General features: G+C 41.4%; 1 protein-coding gene across 1 annotated transcript in view; it reads left to right on the forward strand.

Annotated features, from left to right (window-relative positions):
* LOC125455307 (uncharacterized) overlaps positions 1 to 15703 on the forward strand; it is a 38478-nt gene extending 22775 nt beyond the window's left edge. The window contains exon 4 of the mRNA XM_048537074.2: positions 14848 to 15703. Within this exon, the coding sequence (XP_048393031.2) occupies positions 14848 to 14851 (4 nt within the window). The 3' untranslated portion in view covers positions 14852 to 15703. The remainder of the gene's footprint in view (positions 1 to 14847) is intronic.
* Positions 15704 to 21997: the final 6294 nt, after the last annotated feature.

A 21997-nucleotide genomic window follows, 5' to 3' on the forward strand; every position in this document is an offset into this window, starting at 1 on the left:
CTGGCTGAACCAGGGAATTTATGGTGGTTCAAAGGAAAAAGCTTCAGGCTTCACTTGTTGGGGTTCACCCATAACTGGATGGCAGGCTGACAACTTAAACGCCCACAAAGGTGTAGTGAATTAGAGCAGGTTGTCTTAAGAGGAGATCAGGGCAGCAGATACTTGCTAAAAACCGAACGAACTGCTGTTGCTGCAAATCAGGACAAATACAAAGTTGTTGGAAAAGCCCGGCAAGTCTGGTAGCACCTGTGAAGGAAAGAAACAGAGTTAACATTCTGGTGACTCTTCCGCAGAACGTGATACACGGGTCCTCCACCATGATGGCTCAGTGGTTAGCACTGCTGTCTCAGAGTGCCTGCGACCTGGTTTTGCTCCCAGCCTCTGATGACTGTGTGAAGTTTGCATATTCTCCCCATGTTATTAGATTCCCTACAGTGTGGAAACAGGCCCTTTGGCCCAACAAGTCCACACTGCCCATTGAAGCATCCCACCCAGACCCATCCCCCTATAACCCACACACCCCTGAACACTACGGGCAATTTAGCATGGCCGATCCACCTAGCCTGCACATCATTCGACTGTGGGAGGAAACCGGAGCACTCGGAGGAAACCCACGCAGACACAGGGAGAATGTGCAAACTCTGCACAGACAGTTACCCAAGGCTGGAATTGAAACCGGGTCCCTAGCGCTGTGAGGCTGCAGTGCTAACCACTGAACCAGTGTGCCGCCCTGTGTCTGTGTGGTTTCCTCCCATGGTCGAAAGATGTGCAGGTTAGGTGGGTAGGCCATGCTGAATTGTGCATCGTGCCCAAGGGTACGTAGGCAAGGTGGATTAGCCATGGGAATGGTGAGGTTACGGGGATAGAATAGGGGGTATAGGTCTGCATTGGATGCCTTTTGGAGCATGGACCTGATGGGCCGAATGGCCTGCTGCCACCCTGTAGGGATTCTATATAAATGAGAAATAGGAGGTGACAAAGGACAGTCAAGGCCAAAATGAATTTAATAGGCACTGGGGTTTTTAAAACCAATTCCAGGAGAGGTGACTTCTTCATTGAAGAGATAAATTGAGAAAAACAAAACAAATATAGTTTGGCACTCATCTGAATTTTTAATTATTCCTTTCTTTCCCTCTCCCAAGTTTCTTCCATTATGTTTTTGAATGTGAGATACAGTACATTACTCAAACAGCTGGCATTGGACTAAAGTCAAGACAGTGAGTATGTGTATTCTATACTTAGTCCAAATATAGCTTTCACTTTTCCCTACTCTGGAACTTGAAACAGCTTTTTCAGTCGAAGTGGCCAGCTGGGTTTGTACAGTCAAATGTGGCAATCTGATTTCAAAACCAGTTCTCCCCCCCCACCCGCAGAATGTTAAGTTCAGTTCATTTGATTAGATGCTCCTGGAACTATACTGTTCTGTAAACTGCAATTTTGTTTGTTGACTTATGGGAAGTGTTTAGCATGACTTATCAAAACAGTGACTCAGTACAGTACCATAGTGGTTACTGGCCTCGTCATCCAAAAAACTCATCTAATAATGTAGAATCACAGGGTCCTTACAGTGCAGAAAGAGGCTATTTCGCCTGTTGGATATGCACTGACTCTCCAAAAAGCATCTCACCTAGACCGAGACCATCAACCCCCCCCATCCTATCCCTGTAACCCTACATTTCATGGCCAAAACCACCTAACCTGCACATCTTCGCACTGTGGTAGGAAACCCACGCAGACACAGGGAGAATGTGCAAACTCCACACAGACAGTTGGCCGAGGCTGAGATCGAACGCGGGGACCCTGGCACTGTGAGGATGCAGTGCTAATCACTGAACTGGTTACTGGCCTCGTCATCCAAAAAACTCATCTAATAATGTAGAATCACAGGGTCCTTACAGTGCAGAAAGAGGCTATTTCGCCCGTTGGATCTGCACCGACTCTCCAAAAAGCATCTCACCTAGACCGAGACCATCAACCCCCCCCATCCTATCCCTGTAACCCTACATTTCATGGCCAAAACCACCTAACCTGCACATCTTCGCACTGTGGTAGGAAACCCACGCAGACACAGGGAGAATGTGCAAACTCCACACAGACAGTTGGCCGAGGCTGAGATCGAACGCGGGGACCCTGGCGCTGTGAGGATGCAGTGCTAATCACTGAACTGCTATTCCACCCCTAAATTTTAAAACTTTTCTTTTCTGAGATGATTTTAAAAAATGGTTTCAGTAATGCTGGAAGATTGTGGTAAAAATGCAACCAATTAATCTTGTTCAGGGTAGGAGACCTGCCGATATTATCTGGTTTGATCTGTGTCTAACTTGTATTCCTGTCTTCGAAAGGACCATCATAATTTGCTCAGACTTGAGGGTTTTCCTAACTCGGAGAATGAATCCTCTTCTAAAACTTTTCATTTTTGTGCCACCTTCACAGATACTGTAACGGTTGTCTATCAGAAAACTAAATGTGTGGTGTGATATCCAGTATAAAAATGCACAAAGCAGGAGTAGGGTTAGGCTGACCAGTGCCCCGCGAGCCAGCTCTGCTATTTAGTAAGATTAGGAGAGGCAGTGGCCTAGTGGTGATATCACTGCACTGTTAATCCAGAGATCCAGTTCACGTTCTGGGGACCCGGATTCAAATTGGAATTTGAATTCAATAAAAAAGAATCTGGAATTAAGAGTGCAATGATGACCATGAATCCATTGTCAGGTTAAAACCACACCAGGTTCACTGATGTCCTTCAGGGAAGGAAACTGCTATCCTTACTTGGCCTGGCCTACATGTGACTCCAGACCCACAGCAATGTGGTTGATTCTGAACTGCCCTATGGGCAATTAGGGATTAGAACATAATAGCGCAGTACAGGCCCTTCAGCCCTCGATGTTGCGCAGACCTGTGAAACCAATCTGAAGCCCATCTAACCTATACTGTTCCATTATCATCCATATGTTTATCCAATGATCATTTAAATGCCCTTGAAGTTGGCGAGTCTACTACTGTTGCAGGCAGGGCATTCCACGCCCTACTAAAGAACCTACCTCTGATCTGTCCTATATCTATCACCCCTCAATTTAAAGCTATGTCCCCTCATGCTAGCCATCACCATCTGAGGAAAATGGCTCTCGCTGTCCACCCTATCTATTCCTCTGATCATCTTGTATGTCTCTGTTAAGTCGCCTCTTAACCTTCTTCTCTCTAAAGAAAACAGCCTCAAGTCCCAGAGATAATGGGAACTGCAGATGCTGGAGATTCCAAGATAATAAAATGTGAGGCTGGATGAACACAGCAGGCCCTCATTAGACCTTCCCTCCATACCAGGCAACATCCTAGTAAATTTCCTCTGCACCCTTTCCAATGCTTCCACATGGACAACAAATGCTGCCTAGCCAGCGATGCCCACTTCCCAGAAACGAAGGAAGGATAAAAATATCACGATTGTGCCATCTGCTCCTCATTCCTGCCTACCACTGATTTGAGCAGAAAGTTTGAAAGATTTACGATTGAAAGTAATTCTCCACATCTTGGTCTGAAACAGGGTACCCCTTATTTTAGAATTATTCTAGCTCTACTTGTAGTTCTAGTCTTTCCCATAAGGAGGGAATTCCTTTCAGCCACTATCGTGCCAAGTCCCCTTGGGATCTTTTAATTTTCAGTAGAATTCTTCTAAACTCCAGTGGGTATAGGCCAAACCCATCCACCCTTTCCCTGTAAGATGATCTCTCTCCATCCCAGGTAACAGTTAAGTGAGTCTTCTCTGAATCGCGTCTAACGTATTTATGTCTGTCTTACGGAAGAAACCCAAAACTGTACCCAGTGCTCCAGATGTGGCCTCACTAATTCTCTATGCTACTGTAGCAAACAACCTTACTTTTATATTCCATTCCACTCGAAATAAACAACATTCCATTTGCCTTCCTCATCTCTTGTACACTCGTCTACTTGCACATTATTTTTGTGATTCAAGTACCAGGACATCCAGATCCCTCTGTCCCTCAGACTTCTGCAGTCTTCTTCCATTCAAATAATATGCTGTTTTTCTACCAAAGTTCATGTTTTCCTACAATTCTATTCAATTTGCCAAATGTTTACCTGCTCAGTTAGCCTATCTACATCTCTTTGCAGACCTTCACAACTTACTTTCCTGCCTATTTTTGTATTAGCAGCAGATTTGGTGACCATAACATTCAGTTCTTTCAACCAAGTCATCGATATAAATTATAAATAACTGAGATTGCACCACCAGTCTCTGGAATATCACTTGTCAGAACCTGAAAGTGATCCGCTGATACCCAGCAGTGGAATCATGACGAATCCTTAATAATTGTTCAGTGTATTTTGCCTTGAAAACAGAGTCACTTGAGGAATAAATATGATGTTACTGACAGAAACAGAAATCTCCCAGATGAATTCAGCTGCAGGTTGAATTAATGAACTGTGACGTGTTATAATATGCTGCAAATCTGATAATTTTTTCAGTAGAAGGTGACAATACAGGTTGTATCGTCGTCATTTTATGAAAGGGACTGGGTTTGGCAAAACTGATAAATAGTTCAGTGATACATGTACATCACTCAGAATGGAACATAAAATTATTTATACTGTCAATCTTTCAGTTTAGTTTAAAGATAACCTGTTCATTCGTCCTCCAAAAAGACAAAAGTACTATACACAGATATATAAGTTTCTGACAGGTCTAATGCTGAACCATCTTGCGTGAAGGAGAGCAATGTTTGTTGTCCTTTTAAATGAGTTAAGTTTTAAAAATCTGATAAGACCAGAAAATGCTGGAAAAGCTCAGCAGGTCTGGCAGCATCTGTGGAGAGATATCAGGAGTTAATGTTTAGGATTGAGTAACCCTTCTGGGAAAGGCCAGTCCTGCTGAGCTTTTCCAGCAATTTCTGTTTTTTGTTTCTGATTTCCAGCATTGTATGATATTTTTATTGAAAAATATGATATTTTTCCTTGGAACCGTCTTGGCCACTTTGCAAGAGAGGTTACCTCTGCATATGCGTGGATAAGAGGACTGTGAGGAAGTAATGCCCTAGAATTGTCTTAATAATAAGTGAGGCTGTGCGCGTATTAAAACAAATTGAATCAGTAACTTCTGGCTTCTGCACGTTTGCTTTTGAATGAGTGATTTTTTTTTCACTGAGAGCAATGCTGTGGAAACTAAGTCTATAAATAGTATTAAAAGGGAACCAGACCTGAAGGTTGGGAACTTAGTGTCACAGATGAAAGAAAACAAGTGACACAGGGCCAAATACAGCTGTGTTTTCAAAGATCAAGCAAAGTAGTGGCTACTAAATGACCTGTTGGTCAGCAGTTGCATTGCACTGTGATATACATGAATACACTTTCTTGTGCTTGATGTAACTACGGTTAATCCAACAGGCTTTATTCAATAACTTGTGCTGAAACACCTTGATTACTCAAGGCTCAAATATGAATTTGCCATCTGGTGTCTCATAAAGTCGAGCCTGTGGTATAGTAAATGATGCCTTATTTAGCTGCATACTGACACTATTCCACTTGCTCCTGCCTGATCTTACTGCCAGTGAGGAAGACATGAAGTTGCAATGCTCGAATTTGTTTTATGAAAAGATTAAAATATTTAACCTTTTGATTTGAAGTTACCTGGATGGAAAATAAGATTCAGAGCAAGAAAAGTGCTGAGAAAGCAACAAGAGTAGGGTGGAGGCATATTTTATGCAGCGAAGATGAGAACGTTAGGCCGCTCAGATGATTCAGCTACCTGTGGGCACTGTTTATTAAAAGATAATGAGTTGCTGAGCCATACAGAATGTGCAGTTCCAAGTTTAATTGCTGAGTAGTGCTAAAATATCTGTGCTAAGCATCGGCAATTGCCAGAGTTACTGAATTTCCCGTAAAACGTGGGAGAAGAGTCTGTTTTAAATGAATAAAAAAACCATAATTACGTGAAATCCTCATCCAGACTGCAATGCTCCAATATTTACAAATCTTCATCCTCGTAGACAATGATGACTGCCTTCCACTCTCAAAGTGAATCTGTAGGCAGCTGTACAGATTGACATGGTTACTGCAGGCTCTATTACGCTCGGGACAGGTGATGGCTGTGGAAAGAGGTGGGTGGAGCATTGGTGTGGCAGTGTGTTCCTTTTTGCCGTTTGCACCAGGCTTCCATTTCTTTCCTGATGGCAAGTCTAGAGGTGCTCCTCCTCCTCCTCCTCCACTTTGCATGGTCTTGACCCAGTTGTCTGTTGGAACGCCACATTTCACCCAGTGAGGCCTTGATTACAAGTGAGAAGTAGGAAGCACAGGAATGGGAGCGCATGGAAAACCGGAGGCTGGTTTTAATCGTATTATATTCTTTCTTCATTCCCTGCCCAGCAATCTGGAAAGATAATGATTGTCATGTGTGTGTGTGGAGGGGAGGAAGCGATAGAGAAATCATGAACCGAGCTTGAAGGGAGTGATCAGTTTGGTGCTGGGATCAGCACCAGCAAATAAAAGAAAATAAAGGAAGTGTGGAGAAGTGTAAAGAAGGTGCAAAAAGGATGGAGTTGCAGATAAAATTCATGGAAGTAGCTGCATATTAGATAGGAATAAATGAAGAGGGACAACAAGAAACACAAAAGACAAGGTTCCGATACATGTCTGTGTAAACACAAATTATAAAGATTAAAGGTGTTAAGCTACAATCATGAACAGACTGGGAATATGATGTTAGAACCAGAACAGAATGTGGCCTAAAACTGGTACAGATTGGAGACGTAATGTTCACAAATACAAAGTGTTCAGAAAAGGTAAGTGTTGTAGTATTTATGTCTTTTAAAATTTATTTAAACAATGCTGAAGGGCAGGCGTAGACGGTGACATCGAAACCAAGTATTAAATGCTGGAAATCTGAACTAAAACTGGCAAGTCAGTAAATGTGGCAGCATGTGGAGAAACAGTTAACATTTCAAGTCTGACACAAGTTCTGAAGAAGTGTTGTATGTAACAAAATAATTTCAAAACTATATGAAGTACATCAGGAGGGAAACAAAAATATTGGTTTTGATTAGAGGGTGAAGGTTCAAGCTCATGCTTGAGGCTGAAATAGTAGACCTATTCTTGGTTAAATGCTGGGGAATTAGGCTTGCTGCAACTGTTCTGGAAGTAGATCAGACAATGATGGCAAAACAGGCAGGTGGACCCAAATCACCAATACACGAGAAAGACTGGGATGATGACCAATATGTATTAACGGATCTAAACATCGAGGGAATGAATTTATACCATCTAATATATGTACTGAGCAGAAATCCTACTTCTTAGTGCAAATTAGATCTCTTGAGTTCATTTATGCAGCTTGTTTTGTTATGAGAAAATTGTGGCACTATGCTGAAGGGTCAGAACATACCTGTACAGAGATAATAGGAACTGCAGATGCTGGAGAATCTGAGATAACAACAAGATGTTGAGCTGGATGAACACAGCCGGCCAAGCAGCATCAGAGGAACAGGAAGAGGGAGGAGGGTAAATTTTTCAAGGCGGGCATCCTTAGAAGAGGCACCTTGTTATCTCAGATTCTCCAGCATCTGCAGTTCCTACTATCGCTGAAACAATTTTAACCCCACTGCGAAGCCTCTTCTTAGGATGCCTACACCTTGAAGAAGTTACCCTCCTCCCTCTTCCTGCTCCTCTGATGCTGCTTGACCTGCTGTGTTCATCCAACTTTACACCTTGTTATCTCTTTTACTTGTACTGATCTGTCCAATAAATACACTGGGCTCCCTAAACAAATAGACTTGAACCACTAATGCTGTTTCTGTCTCCAAAAATACTATTATACCTGCTGGGTTTGTCCAGCACTGGTTTTGATTTGAAATAAGGGAGACCTGCCATTGCTTCAGCTTACCCATGCTAACAGACTGTTTGTTTGTTTTAAGAGAACCGGATCGTGTGAAATTGTATCACTTCCTATGATTATATCTTTATTACCATAACCATAATTTAATACACTATCACATCCTGCCCTTCCCTTTAAATAACAACTCTCTACAGTACAGCATTAATACAAATAAGCAACCTCAAATGTTTTGACAAGAAAATACTTGTGCTGATCTATCTAATAGATACATTAGGCTCCCAAAAATCAAAACAATTGGACTTGAACCACCTGCCTGGATGAGTGCAGCCCCAAAAACATTCTACAAATTTGACAGTATCCAGGACAAAGCAGCCCGCTTGACTGGCACAACATCCACAAGCATCCACTCCCTCCACCGCCGACGCTCAGTACACACTGCTGCTACTATCTACGAGGTATGTTGTGGCATTTCACCAAAGATCCTCAGACAGCACCTTCCAAACCCATGACCCACTTCCATGTAGAATGATAAGGGCGTGAGATACATGGGAACACCACCACCTGCAAGTTCCCCTCCAAACCACTCGCCATCCTGACTTGGAAACATAGCACCGTCTCTTCGCTGTCATTGGATCAAAATCCTAGAATTCCTTGCCTAATGGCATTGTGGGTCAACCCACTGCAACGGTTCAAGAAGGCAGCTCACCACCACCTTCTCAAGGACAGCTAGGGATGGACAATAAATGCTGGCCCAGATGGCAATGCCCACATCCCGTAAACAAATTTTAAGAAATTGTTTATCTAGAACATTCGATTGTCACAATGATTCTATAACATTTGGAACACTCCTCTTTAACGTGATGATGATGTTTGGATGGACCTGACGAGAGTAACACATGGGTATACTCTTAAGATGTCTGACCTTTCCTGAAGGGTGTTTAGGAGGATTGTCCTTATTGTGTTGCTTATTGTCTTTCTGTCTGCAAAACATACATGGTTACACATGGACAATCCTGAGGCAAGATCAGTTTCAGCTCAGTAGTGTACCATTTTGTGGGGGGGGTGGGTGGGTTGTTAGCTCATAGGAACACCTTGGCTAACCCTGCTGAAGTCCACGTGTATTCTTGTGGGTGTAGGGCTACTGGCTATTGTAATAATTCTGAACCTATATGAAGATCATGTGTGTTTTTTAAACCTTACCTAGTTTCTGTTTGAAGTGGTGTGTGATAGCTTGATAATGTGGTTTTCATCAGTTGGTCAGACAGAATCTCGGTCATCAAGGGCAATCCAACTCTTAATGGGATTGTGTAATGATATAACATTGTAACTTGGCTAATTTGTCTGGTTCTGAATACTTTTTTTGATCAGTGATCGACTGCATTGATCAGAGGCTCAGTGATCCTATTCAAAAGGGCAAGAGGAGATGATTTGACATGGTTGATGCACAGTCGTTCTCACATCCTGGAAATTCTGTCACTAATTTGGTACAACTAGGAAGGAGGTATTGCTGGATCTGGTAGTGGGGAATGAGGTGGACCAAGTGTCTATGTGTTTATACCTTGGGTAACAGCGATCATTATATTCTAAGTTTTGATTAGCGATGGAAAGAGCAAGGCACCATCTCAGGTATAATTTACAAATTTCAAGAGGGTCAGAAAAAAACTCATCATGAATAATGGGTGATCTTGAAGGAAGGGATGCCTCAGGTACAGGCTAGGTATATTCCAATAATGGTGAGCGCTAAGGGAACCAAACCAAGGCCTGTCTCATGGCAAAGGAGACAGAGATGGAATGCAAGAGAAAAAGACATGTATAACATATGGCAAGTAAATTCTTCAAAATGGCTCAGTGGTTGGCAATGCTGCCTCAGGACCACAGACTCAGGTTTGATTCCAGCCTCAGGTGACTGTGTATGTATTGCATGTTCTCTGTGTCTCAGTGGGTTTCTTCTGGGTGCTCTGGCTTCCTGTCACAGTTCACAGATGTGCAGTATAAGTGGATTGGCCATTTGCTAAACTGTCCTGTAGTTACAGGGATATGCAGGCTACCTGGGTTAGTGGAGTTATGGGGATAGGGTCGAAGGTATGGATCTGGGTGAGATGTTCTTCAGAAGGTTATGCAGACCTGATGGGCCAAATGGCCTCAGTCTGCACTAGGAATTCGATGATTTTGAGAGACTGATCTGATACAATAAGTTGGGGGGGGTTAGTGAAGAAGAAAATAAGGCAAAGAGGGAAAATGAGTACAGATAGTAAACAACATGAAAAGAAAACCAAATATCCTTTACTGGTCTCTAAGTATTAAGCAACTATTAAGAGGCACAGTGCCTCCTATGGAGGACAAATAGGATAACATGTTTAGATATACTGGGTAAGTACTTCATGAGTATGTTATTGTGGCATTTCCTAAGGAAAGGAATGTTGCCAGAATATTGGTAGCAGGAAAGATGGTAAAGGGAATGGATAGGGGTGAAAAAGGATGTAACTGAAAGACTGACAATGGATAGATTGTTTTGCTTGCAACTGCAGGTAGTGAAAAGAAGTTGGGATGGAGCTAGTGTAAAGGGATTGCCATAATTCTCTGATTTTCTCTAGATACGTTAACAAGAGTGTCAGAGGATCGGAGAGTGGCAAATACATTTTTCTTTACTCGCTCATAGGCATGTGGGTGTCTCTGGCAAAGATTTGCTGCCCATCCCTAACTGCCCTCAAACTGCTCGATGATTTCAGAGGGCAGTTAAGAGTCAACTACGTTGCTGTGGGTCTGGAGTCACATGTAGGCCAGACCAGGTGAGGATGGCAGATTCTAAGAGTCAAATGCCAGACGTGAGGTGAGATTGAGAGCCCTTGACATCAAGTTAGTACTTACTGAATGTGGCATCAAGGAACCCTGAAAAACTAAAATCATTGGATCGGGGAAAACTCTCCTCTGGTTGGAGTTATACCTGGCACATTGGAAAATAGCTGTGGCATTGGAGGTCAGTCATCTCAGTTCTAGGACATCTCTGCAGGAGTTCCTCAGGGAATTCCCCTTAGCCCACCCACCTTCAGCTGCTTCATTAATAACCTTCCCTCCATCATAAGGTCAGAGGTGGGGATGTTCGCAGACGATTGCACATTGTTCAGCACCGTTCACAGTGAAACAGTCCATGTTCAAATTTATCATCTCCATCACTGAAACATCCACCATCAACATCCAAGGGGTTACTGGCCTAGACCCGAAACGTCAGCTTTTGTGCTCCTGAGATGCTGCTGGGCCTGCTGTGTTCATCCAGCCTCACATTTTATTATCTTGGCCATATATAAACCGTGGTTGTAATATCAAGTCAGAGACTAAGAATCTTGCAGTGAGTAATTCATTCCCCTGCTCCCAAAGCTTATCCATGATTTACAAGGCATGAGTTGGAGTGTGGTGGAATACTGCACGCTTGTCAAATGACAAAGTGACAAGATGGCCCACTTGCTTGGCACTATATCCAGAAATACAGTAACAGCAGTGTGTACAATTTACACAATGTGTGGTAACAACTCATCAAGTCTCCTTAGACAGCATCTTCCAAATCCTTGATCTCAAAGGATATGGGCAGCAGACATCTGGGAACGCCACCCGCAAGCAAGTCACTGTCCAGATGTAAAAATATATCACCTTTTTTTCAGTGTCACTGGGTCAAACTGCAGTGGTTCATGAAAGCAAGCCCACAATCTTCCAAATGGTAATGGGGATGGGCAACTTATGTCAACAGCGCTATAAGCCCTTTGTCTTAATAGTAAATAACCAAAATGTCTAGATTCATGGAGTATTCCAATAGTTTGGAAAATTATGAATGTAACTCCTTTTAATCAAAATGGAGAATGATGGAGTATCAGGCCAATTAACTTAACATCTGCAATAGGGAAAATAATCAGAGGCTGTTATTAAAGGGTGTTGGGAAAGAATAGTTAAGAAAATTCAAGACAGAGTCAATATTGTGTTGTCAAAGGTAAATTATGGTCTGTTCATATGTGGGGAATAAAGGGGGAATATTATCGTGTTTAGGTTATCAGAAGACTATTAATTAAGTGCCATGGCAAAGATTATTGCAAAAAATAAAAACTCTGTGTAGAGTGTAAAATATTGGCATAGAGAGATAATTAGCCAAAGAAACAGTGTGTTTAGCAATTTTCTGGTTGGCAAGATTTTGATCAGTGTGCCACAGGGATTGGGGCTGAGGTTGCAACATTTTACAAGTCACATGAAAGGAACCAAAGGTAGGGCTATTTTTATGATAACAAGGAGTGGGGGACTAAGTTGTGAAGACTAACACTTTTGGTCACCTTAAGTGAACGAGTAAAGATTTGGGAAAGAGACTAGAATGTGGGAAAGTGTGAAATTGTTCATTTTAGCAGGAGAAATGTTTTTAAAAAAAGGCATATTCTGAAAGTAGAGATATTGCAGAACTCCAATTTATATAGGGATCTGGGCATATTACCACATGTTTTGCCAAAAAAAGTTAGTATGCAGGTACAGCAAGTAGATAGAAAGTCAAATAGAATATTACTATTTATGATGAAGGTGGTTGAATACAAAAGTAGGGAGGCTACGCTGTAGTAATACAGAGCATTGCTGAGATCACACCTTGAGTACTGCGTACAGTATCCTTATTTGAGCAAGGATGTAAATGTGTTGGATGTTCAGATAGGATTTACCAGACTAACATCTGCAATGGGCAGGTTGCCTTACGAGGAGGGATTGGAGATGCTAAGCCTTTGTCCACTGAAGTTCAGAGGAGGCAACTTGATTGAAAATCAAGATCCCACGGGGGTCTTTGCATGGTGGGTGTGGAAAGGATGTTTCCTCTTGCTGAACAATCTAAAATTAAGAGTCATCATTTAAAAGTAAAGGCTTGCGCATTTTAGACGGAAGCTGTTTTTCCCCTCAGCTGTTTCCCCTTTGGAACTCCCTTCTTCAAAAGGAAGCAGGGTCTGTGGATGTTTTAAGACTGAGACAAGTTCTTCATGTGCAAGGGAGTGAAAGCTTAACAGCAGCATGGTCTTATTAAATGGTGGTGTAGGCAGGAGTGGTTAAGGGGCCTACAACTGCTCGTAATGTTCATAATGTAGGAAATGCAGCTGACAATTTGCCCACAGCAAATTCCCAAAGATAGCAGTATGCCAGTGACCAATCATCTGTTGAGGGATAGCTACTGACCATAACCCCAGAGAGAATACCCTTGCTCCCCTCTGAAATCCTGGCGTGAGACTGTTTACGGCCATGAGACAGCAAAAAATATCTGATCAGAGATAATGGGAACTGCAGATGCTGGGGAATCCAAGATAACCAAGTGTGAAGCTGGATGAACACAGCAGGCCAAGCAGCATCTCAGGAGCACAAAAGCTGACGTTTCGGGCCTAGACACTTAATCAGAGAGCTCTGTGTTCATCCAGCTTCACGCTTGGTTATCTAGCAAATATCTGACTGATTGACTCATCCAAAAGATGATAACTGCAACAGTACACTCGATCCTGCATTCATTGTGCTCGTGTGTCTGGATTTGAATTTGAATCCACAGACTTTTGATCCAAGTCACTACAGTACCAAATAAGTCTTAAATGACAACTAGTAGTAAAACTGATAGTACTTGACCATGTCTAAGTTCTAGCGTGACTCTACTTTTAAGCTCATTAAATTTAAATTGTTTGTCGATCAAGCGAAAGAACAATTTTACCCTGTGCAATAGAGAATGATAACAGTTGATGTGGAACAGTTTTTCAGAGGGAAAATAGTTAACCAAGTTTATCTGCAGAACGCATTCAAAACAAGACAGACTGTGTTTGCAAGAGTGCAAAAGAACTAATGATACGAGGGCTAATTAAGTGAAATTTCAAGACATTGATGGAGGAAAATGCGAGCAGGAGAGTGCACTGAAAAGCTAAAAGCTGCCAAGGATATACATCAGTTCACTAAAGAGCTTTGCCTAATTGTTCAATTCAAAAGACAGCACACCCTAGAATCTGGGAAGATTGTAAAAACACAAAAGATAGTCAGGGAAACCAGTGAGATTGCAGTGCTTATAACATTTTTAGTATTTCGCTAACCAGTAGCAAAATTCTAATAACTATCAGCAAAACATCACAGGTTGATAATCACGTTTGTTCAATGTAAAGTTGGACTTTTCTTTCTGTTTGTCTTACTACATATTCTGTAAGGTTCATGTGAAGATTTGTAGCTCGGGTTGTGGCTGAGGTTGCCGGTTTGCTCGCCGAGCTAGCTGATTATTGTTCAGGCGTTTCGTCACCATTTTAGGTAACATCATCAGTATTGCCTCTGATGAAGTGACGTTGTTCTACTGTGCTTGGTATTTATATGATCTGGTCTGTTAAGTTGGGGTTATGTCATTTCTGTTTCTATTATGCATGGGTTTGTATACGGGGTCTAATTCCACATGTTTGTTGATTGCATTACTGGCTGAAAACCAGGCCTCTAGAAATTCCCGTGTGCGTCTGTGGTTGGCTTGAGCTAGGATAGTCATGTTGCACTAAGATGAGGGCAAGTTTGTCATGTCGTTTTGCTGCTAGCTGGCATTCTTGTATCCTGATGGCCAGTTTCCTTCCAGTCTGGCTAATATCATGTTTGTTGCAGTCATAGCAAGGTAGTTTGTAGGCTATGTTGCTCTTGCATGTCATGGAAGGCCATCAATTTAACTGGGACAATGTGACCATCCTAGCTCAAGCCAATCACAGACACGCACAGGAATTCTTAGAGGCCTGGCTTTCAACCCGTAATGCAATCAACAAACATGTGGAATTAGACCCCACATACAAACCCAGGCAGAACGGAACCGGAAATGACACAACCCACTTAATCATACAAATACCAAGCAGAGTAGCACAGCATCGCTTCATTGGCGGCCACCTAGCATGGTGACAAAAAGTTTGAACTACAGCCAACCGGCTTGGCGAGCAATCTGACAACCTCACACATTCTGCAAATTTTAATGTTGATAATGAAACTACTTTTCTGCTTTTCTGCAGATAACTCTCGACATCCCAGGATTGAGTTGCTGCATGATGCCATCACAGTTTCTTAGGACAACTAAAAAGGTTTCCGATGACGAGCAGAGACACTATTCTAATAGCGACAGAATTCAAGTCTACACAGGTGACTATGCTCCTGAGGAAAAGAACATCAATATATCCAATCATCCATATGGATTGTCTCTGGGCTACACCATGCCAGCTGTCATTACCATAATGGACCTAGGATTCACTGACCAACATTCCAGTCTCGCATCTGGGGAACATCAGAGGCAGCTCTGCAAAAGGCTATAGCCTGCAGTCTAGTGCCACGATTACATTGCATAGCAGTGTATATCTAGTTGGACAGATATGGCAGACATGTCTGAATCTGTCACCCATGTTCTCAGAAATGGCAGCTTCATATAGCAACTCAGAACAGTTCCCTAGTCAAACTACTCAGTAAACGTGTAAAACCAGCAGGCCTCTGCTCTTAAGCTCCAGGATGTGGCTGTTCAGAGTTCTGAAATTCTCTGAAAGCTATTCTGCAGGGATTGCAAGCCAAAGCCACCCCTCCCCATCAAACTCGACCATTAACACAGGGATGATCCCTTGATCCCACCAAAACATCATAGCTGATCCTATATCAACATGGGAGTAAAATATAGTTTACAGTATATTTCCTCATAATACACCCAAAAAGCAGATATTAAAATATTTATACATATTTATACCGAAGTATAAAAGTACTGAAGTGAACCTTTGTAAAGATTTTGATTTCTTAGAGCTTTTTCTTTTTGTGACATTCTGCGGTGAGGTTGGCTACACTGTTATGTAATGTGCGGAAATAAAACAAATATTTATTTACTTGTAACCTGTCTACTTAACTAAATAAGGTTAATTTTGTCACTGCTAGATCTGGAGTTGTCCTTACACTTGCACTATCACAAACAAATGGCTAGGTTTCTTGTCTGTCTGCCAAATGCAAGCCTCAGCAGTGGGCACAATCAAACATGAGATGACCTTCTCTTCCAGGTCCTGCTTTCATAAATGTATTTATGCAGTAAAGAACTTTAGACTCTGCTGAATCTTGCATCTTCTTTCTTGTGCAAACTCGCTTCCTCCCCTAGGTTGACCTATGCAATGTGGAAAAAAATAATACATTTCTCTCTCATTTTTGCAATTGTAACTAAAACTCAGTCATTTTGCCATGCCTTAAGGACTTTACACAGGGTATTGCTTCATCATGCCTTCTCATAATATACGTACTTTACTGTTTTATGTCCTCAGAGGAAACATTCGATCAGATACAGGAATACAAGTCAACATTTTTTCTTGGCCAAGAGAAAGCCCTGTCACGACACCCTTCCTCTATGTGGTCATGCTGTGCAGCAAGTAGCACAGCAGAGTTGAATTCAATTAGCTCCATAGTTGATCTGATAATCTTCAAACCAACTCGTCTGCCTTTTCCTCATAAGCGTCTATTTCCTTTTTGATTACTGATTTCTGAACAATACAACAATCCTCTGCAGTAAAGCATTCCATCCTCTGTTTAAAAAAAAATGTCCCTCACGTCTTTTCTAAATCTCTTTCCTTAAAAATATGTGCCGTAGTCTTGATATTTTATAAACCTCGATAAGGTCGCCTCTCAACCTTCTACTCCAGTGAAAAATGTCCCAGCCATTCGTTATAACTCAAACCTTCCACATTCTGGTAAATCTCTTCTGAATACTCTGCAGTTTAAAAACATCCTTCCTTTAACTGGGCAAGCTGAACCGACCACAGTATTCCAGAAGAGGCCTCATCAATGTTTGGTTGAAAGATAAGAAAATAAATAGGTCTTTCAGCCTATTAAACACGCTTCCCCCGTTTACTGAGGCCATAGTTGACCTGTGGCCTAACTCCATAAACCTACCTTTGACACGTTTCTCTTGATATTTTTGCTCAACAAAAATGTATGCATCTCACGTTTACGATTGACAATTGATCCTGCATCCACGGCTATTTGTGGAAGAAGTTCCAAACCTCTACCAGCCTTTGTGTGTAAAAAAAATGCTTCCTATTATCTGAGTCATACTGCACAAAGACAGACCCTGTGGTCCAACCAGTCTATGCTGAACATAATCTCAAACTAAACTAGTCCCACCTGCCTGCTCCTGGCCCATATCCCTCCAAACCTTTACTTTTACAACATTTAAAAGACATTTGGATTTGTACCAACATCCACAACTTCCTCGAAGTTCATTCCACATGCGAACCATCCTGTGTTTAAAAAACAACTGCCTCATGTCTTTTTTAAGTCTTTGTACTCTCACCATAAAAATGTGCCCCCTCATCTTGAAATCCCCCATCCTAGGCAAAAGACAATACCGTTAATTCTATCTTCACCCCTCATTTTGTAATCTTCTATAAGGTATCTCAATCCCCTACGGTCTAGTGAAAAAGGTTGCAGCCTATTTTTATAACTTTTCATTATAACTCAAACCTTCCAAATTCTTGAACACTCTGGCCTTATTTCTTGTTCTAGGATCGACAACCAATGGAATAGTTTATTCTTATCTATCCTGTCTTTTCCTTTTCATATTTTGAAGACATCAGTCAGATCACACCTTAACCTTCTAAAGTCTAGAGAAAACAGGCCTAATTTGTGTGATCTTTCCTCATAACTCCTGAAATTCAGGAATCATTCCTGTAAACCTATGTTTTACTCCCTCCAAGGCCAATATATCTTTTCTAAGTGATGCCCAGATCAGCGCACAGTACTCCAAGTGGGATCTAACCAGGGTCTTGTACAACTGTAGCATAATTTCTGCAGTCTTGTACTCCTGTCCTCGAGATGTAAAAGCCAGCATTCCATTAGCTGCCTTGATTACTCTCTGCACCTGTTTGTGACATTTTAAAGGTTTATGCACTTGAACCTCCAAGTCTGTTTGTGTATCCACTGTGTTTAACTTCGCAATGCTTGGAAAGTTCTTTGATCTATCCTTTTTTGCTCCAAGGCAGATGACCTCACATTTGCCGACATTGAACTCCATCTGCCACAGTTTTGCTCTTTCAATTAGTATATCAAGATCCCTTTGTAATTTTATTCTATAATCTACACTGTCTCCAGTGCTGCCAAACTTTGCATGATCAGCAAATTTTAATATGACTTTATTTATTAACAACTTGGATAATGGGATAGAATGTGAATAATTGAAACCCTAACACAGATCCTTGAGGAACACCACTGGTCTCATCCTGCCAATTTAATACCTATCCGTTATCCCTACATTCTGTCGCCTGCCACTCAACCAATTTCCTAGCCATGTCAGTAATTTGCCCTCAATTCTGTGGGCTTCAACCTTAGTTGATAGTCTCTTTTGTGGAATTTTATCAAATGCCTTGTGGAAGTCCAAATAAACAACACAACAGACATTTGTCTTACCTTAGCCATCTCTTCAAAAAGACCAGTCCCTGGCCTACTGTTAAATTCCTTGGTGCTTTCAGTAAGCTGTCGTCTTTTTATATCATAGATACTGAGGCAAATTAATTATTCAGTATGTCTGCTTTGCCTCATAATTATTGTTATTATCTCCACTTTCAACCTTTAGTGGGCCAACATTGCTCCTGACGACCCACTGTCCTTTTATAGACTGTAAAATTCCATCTCATTAACTGTGATGTCTCTTGCACGTTTTCTTTGACAATCTCTATTTGTAGCTCTTATAAGCTACTTTCTGGCCTTTTGCTAGTCTTTGTATCTTTTTCATTCAGCAGTATGTATGCTTTTGTTTTGCATTTTTGTAAGCCCTTCCTTTTAGTTTTGCATTGTCCTTTATCTCTGATTATCTACGGTTGTGCTCTTTTTCTGTGAATTGAATCTTTTTCCTCTCCTGGATATAAACTAGTTTAGTATCATGTTAAATGTTTCTTTAAACATCCTCCACCGTTCTTCATTAGTTTTATTCAGTACATTTTCCCCAGTTTACTGTGGGCAGTGTCAGTCTCATTAATGTCAGCCTTGACCTAAATCTAAAGCTCTAGTAGCTAATTCATGTTTTTCATTTTCAGATTCTACACTTAATTCAATCACATTAAAATCAATATTTGATAAATGTTCACGCGCAATTAGGTTACGAATTAAATCTGGCTCATTACTCAATTCAATATTGCTTATCCTCTTGGTGCAACCAAGGCATATTGCTGTAGGCAACTGTCCTGGACATACACACTACCTTTTGATAGGTGCTTGTCTGCCTCTCCCAATCTAGGTTAAGTTAAAATCCCTGTCAATAATATTCTGGCTTTGCTGCATTCTTGCCTAATTTCTGCATTCAGCCCTTCAGAGCCGCTACCAGAGGGTCTATACACTACAATTAGTTTTAGATCCTTAACTGTTCCTCAGTTCCATCCAATCTCCACTGAATGTTTTCTCCTCATTATATCCTTCCTCACCAATGAAGTAATTTTGCTTGTAATCAGTAGGGCTACTCCACCTCTGCCATTTTCCCTATCTGTCCTATAAACCTTATAGCCTTATTTCATTCCTAGTCCCAGCCATCCTGCAGTCATGTTTCAGTAATGGTTACTATATCATAATCTCCAATTTGAATTTTTATCTGCAGCTCATTTATTCCCCATACTCATGAATTCATATATTGAACTCTTACTTCCGTCATACACTGTAATCTGTCCCTTAACACTGGTGCTTTACTCTCCTGTTTTTTGTTCCTCTGTACAATGACTACACTTCTCACAGTGTTGCCATTACCTGTCATACCTGGAATAGGATTCCTGAACATTTTGTTTTACAGTGCCCTGTTACTTGATGTTCAAGCTGTACTGACATCCCCTTAGCTCTCTCCCCCACCCCAACTTGTACTAGTTTAAAGTCCTTGCCACCACTCTGTTTAGACTTTACAGAAGAATATTATTCCTAGATCAGTTCATGTAGAGCCTGTTCCAATGTTACAGTTCCTCCTGTCCTAATACCTCTACCAGTGCCCCATGAAATGGGACTCCTCTTTTCCACACTATGCTTTAATCAATTTGGGCTCAGCCTAGTAAACCTACCTTGGGCTGCCGTTAATGCTAGTATATCTTTCCTTAGACAAGGGGCCCAAAACTGTCCACAGTATTCCAGCTGTAATGTAACTACTGCCTCAGAGGCAGGACAAAGTTCCTTGTGCAAATTTTAGAAGATCTTTTAAGTAAACTGGGCCAAGTGTTAGCTATAGTGCAGGGGGTGTTAAGAGCTTAGTGATATCACAAATTATAAGTTAGACAGGAAATTCTGTTGGAAAAATTCAATCAGAAAATTATTTGTTTGGATCTCCATTCCTCCACTGCCAGTTCAAATAATAGTGGCCTATAGTGTAGTTCCATTCACATTCCAAGAAGTACGTTACTAAATGTTGTGGAATGGTTATACAATTGTGTAATTTTATGACAGGAGTAGAGGTTGGGATCAGTAGCTGAAGGGGATTAAATTCCCAAACTTGGAAGCATGTCAGTTCCAATCTGTTTTTTTTTTAAATCTCAGACAGGATAGCCAAAATCTAGGCATTCTAAAAACAGTAAATTCCCATGTTTGCAAGTGTTATGTTTTTGGAAAACTTCATCAACAATGAACTCATCTGATAAAGGAAGTTAACTGAATGATTCCAACCCTTCAAAAAATTTGATACAAACGTGGACAACGAAAGAGAACAAAAATCAGTGCTTTAGTGCAAACAGAGATATCCTACTGGAAGGAAAAAAAGCTCAATAAAATAATTATATAAAATTTGTCACACTTATTCTGTTGGACAGTCCTCCAATAGGATGATTGGGACAATGCACACCCAGACACAAGCACTCCAGTACTAAAATGGCAGGTGATGTTTGTGCAGTTCAATGCAGGAATTAGAGGATTATGTTACTGTACTTTACATATCTTAGTTTTTCTTTGACATTTTCTACAAGTTTTTTCTCCCCTGAAAACGGTGGCTAAGCAAACATTGGATCCTCCATGGGTGAAATGGTCTGCATAATAACTTAATTCATGGATGGTGACTGCGAATGACAGGACCTTATCGCCCACTAATATGATTATAAACCTCAGGTTTAATCTGATATTCTAAACTTTAACTGTATTTGATCAAACTTCTCAAGGAGTTAGAAACCTCTGACAGCTGCACCAAGGCAAGGAGTGCCCCTAGAGCACTGTTTGTGGGCCAGAAGAGGCTGAAGTGCCTCCTCTTGGAACTTCAAACTTCTTCACAAACCAACTGGTGCATCCTTCCACTGGGCCAAAGTTTGGACCTTTCAGTGTTCAAGGCCATGATCTACCTGGTCCTGCTGCCTCTTTTGCAGGCTTCCCTGCTCAACTGGAATCCAAACCTGTCAATCAGGCTACCGTCAAGACTGGGAACTTGTCAGTAACGTCACAAATACATTGTACAGTTCAAATGCCAGAGCACACAGACAACCCCAAACTTCCAGATTTCTTGCTCGCCTTGGGCAAGTCACCCAGTAAAACTGTTTCCTTCACTTCCACATTATTCTGCTATATGCGATAATAACATATAGAGGGGTGCAGAGTAAATCTCAGCTCACTTTACTCAATCTTCGGCACCCCTATATAAATTAATGATACCGTTACTGCCCTAGTCATCTTTGGGCCTGAGCAGTATTGGCAATTAACACTGCAGACCTGTGCCTGCTGGAAGTACACATAGGATCCTTATTGGAAACAAGGCTCTCACCCTATCACTGTGGACTAAATTGGGTCAAAAGTAAAAGCAGGCATCTAATCATAGTGGTATAGATTAAATTCAATGCAAGTTTAGCTGACTGTCACTAGCAAATAGTATAAAAGGCAAAAGCATTTTCAAAACACAATTCATGTAAGTGACGCTTTTGAAGAACTGTACAGAATAGTTTATTTCACTGAATGCTCATGATACATCTTTGACTGGAGTGTTGCAGCATTTACATTCAGAAGGTGAAATCAAGTTTAAGATTTGGACTGACTTAGCAGGAACTGCAGATGCTGGAGAATCGGAGATAACAAGGTGCAGAGCTGGATGAACAGAGCAGGCCAAGCAGCATCAGAGGAGTAGGAAAGCTGACATTTCGGGCTTAGACCCATCTTCAGAAATGGGGGAGGGGAAGGGGGTTCTGAAACAAATAGGGAGAGAGGGGG

The sequence above is a fragment of the Stegostoma tigrinum genome, chromosome 10 (assembly GCF_030684315.1).
Source record: "Stegostoma tigrinum isolate sSteTig4 chromosome 10, sSteTig4.hap1, whole genome shotgun sequence".
In the NCBI taxonomy this organism is placed as follows: Eukaryota; Metazoa; Chordata; class Chondrichthyes; order Orectolobiformes; family Stegostomatidae; genus Stegostoma; species Stegostoma tigrinum.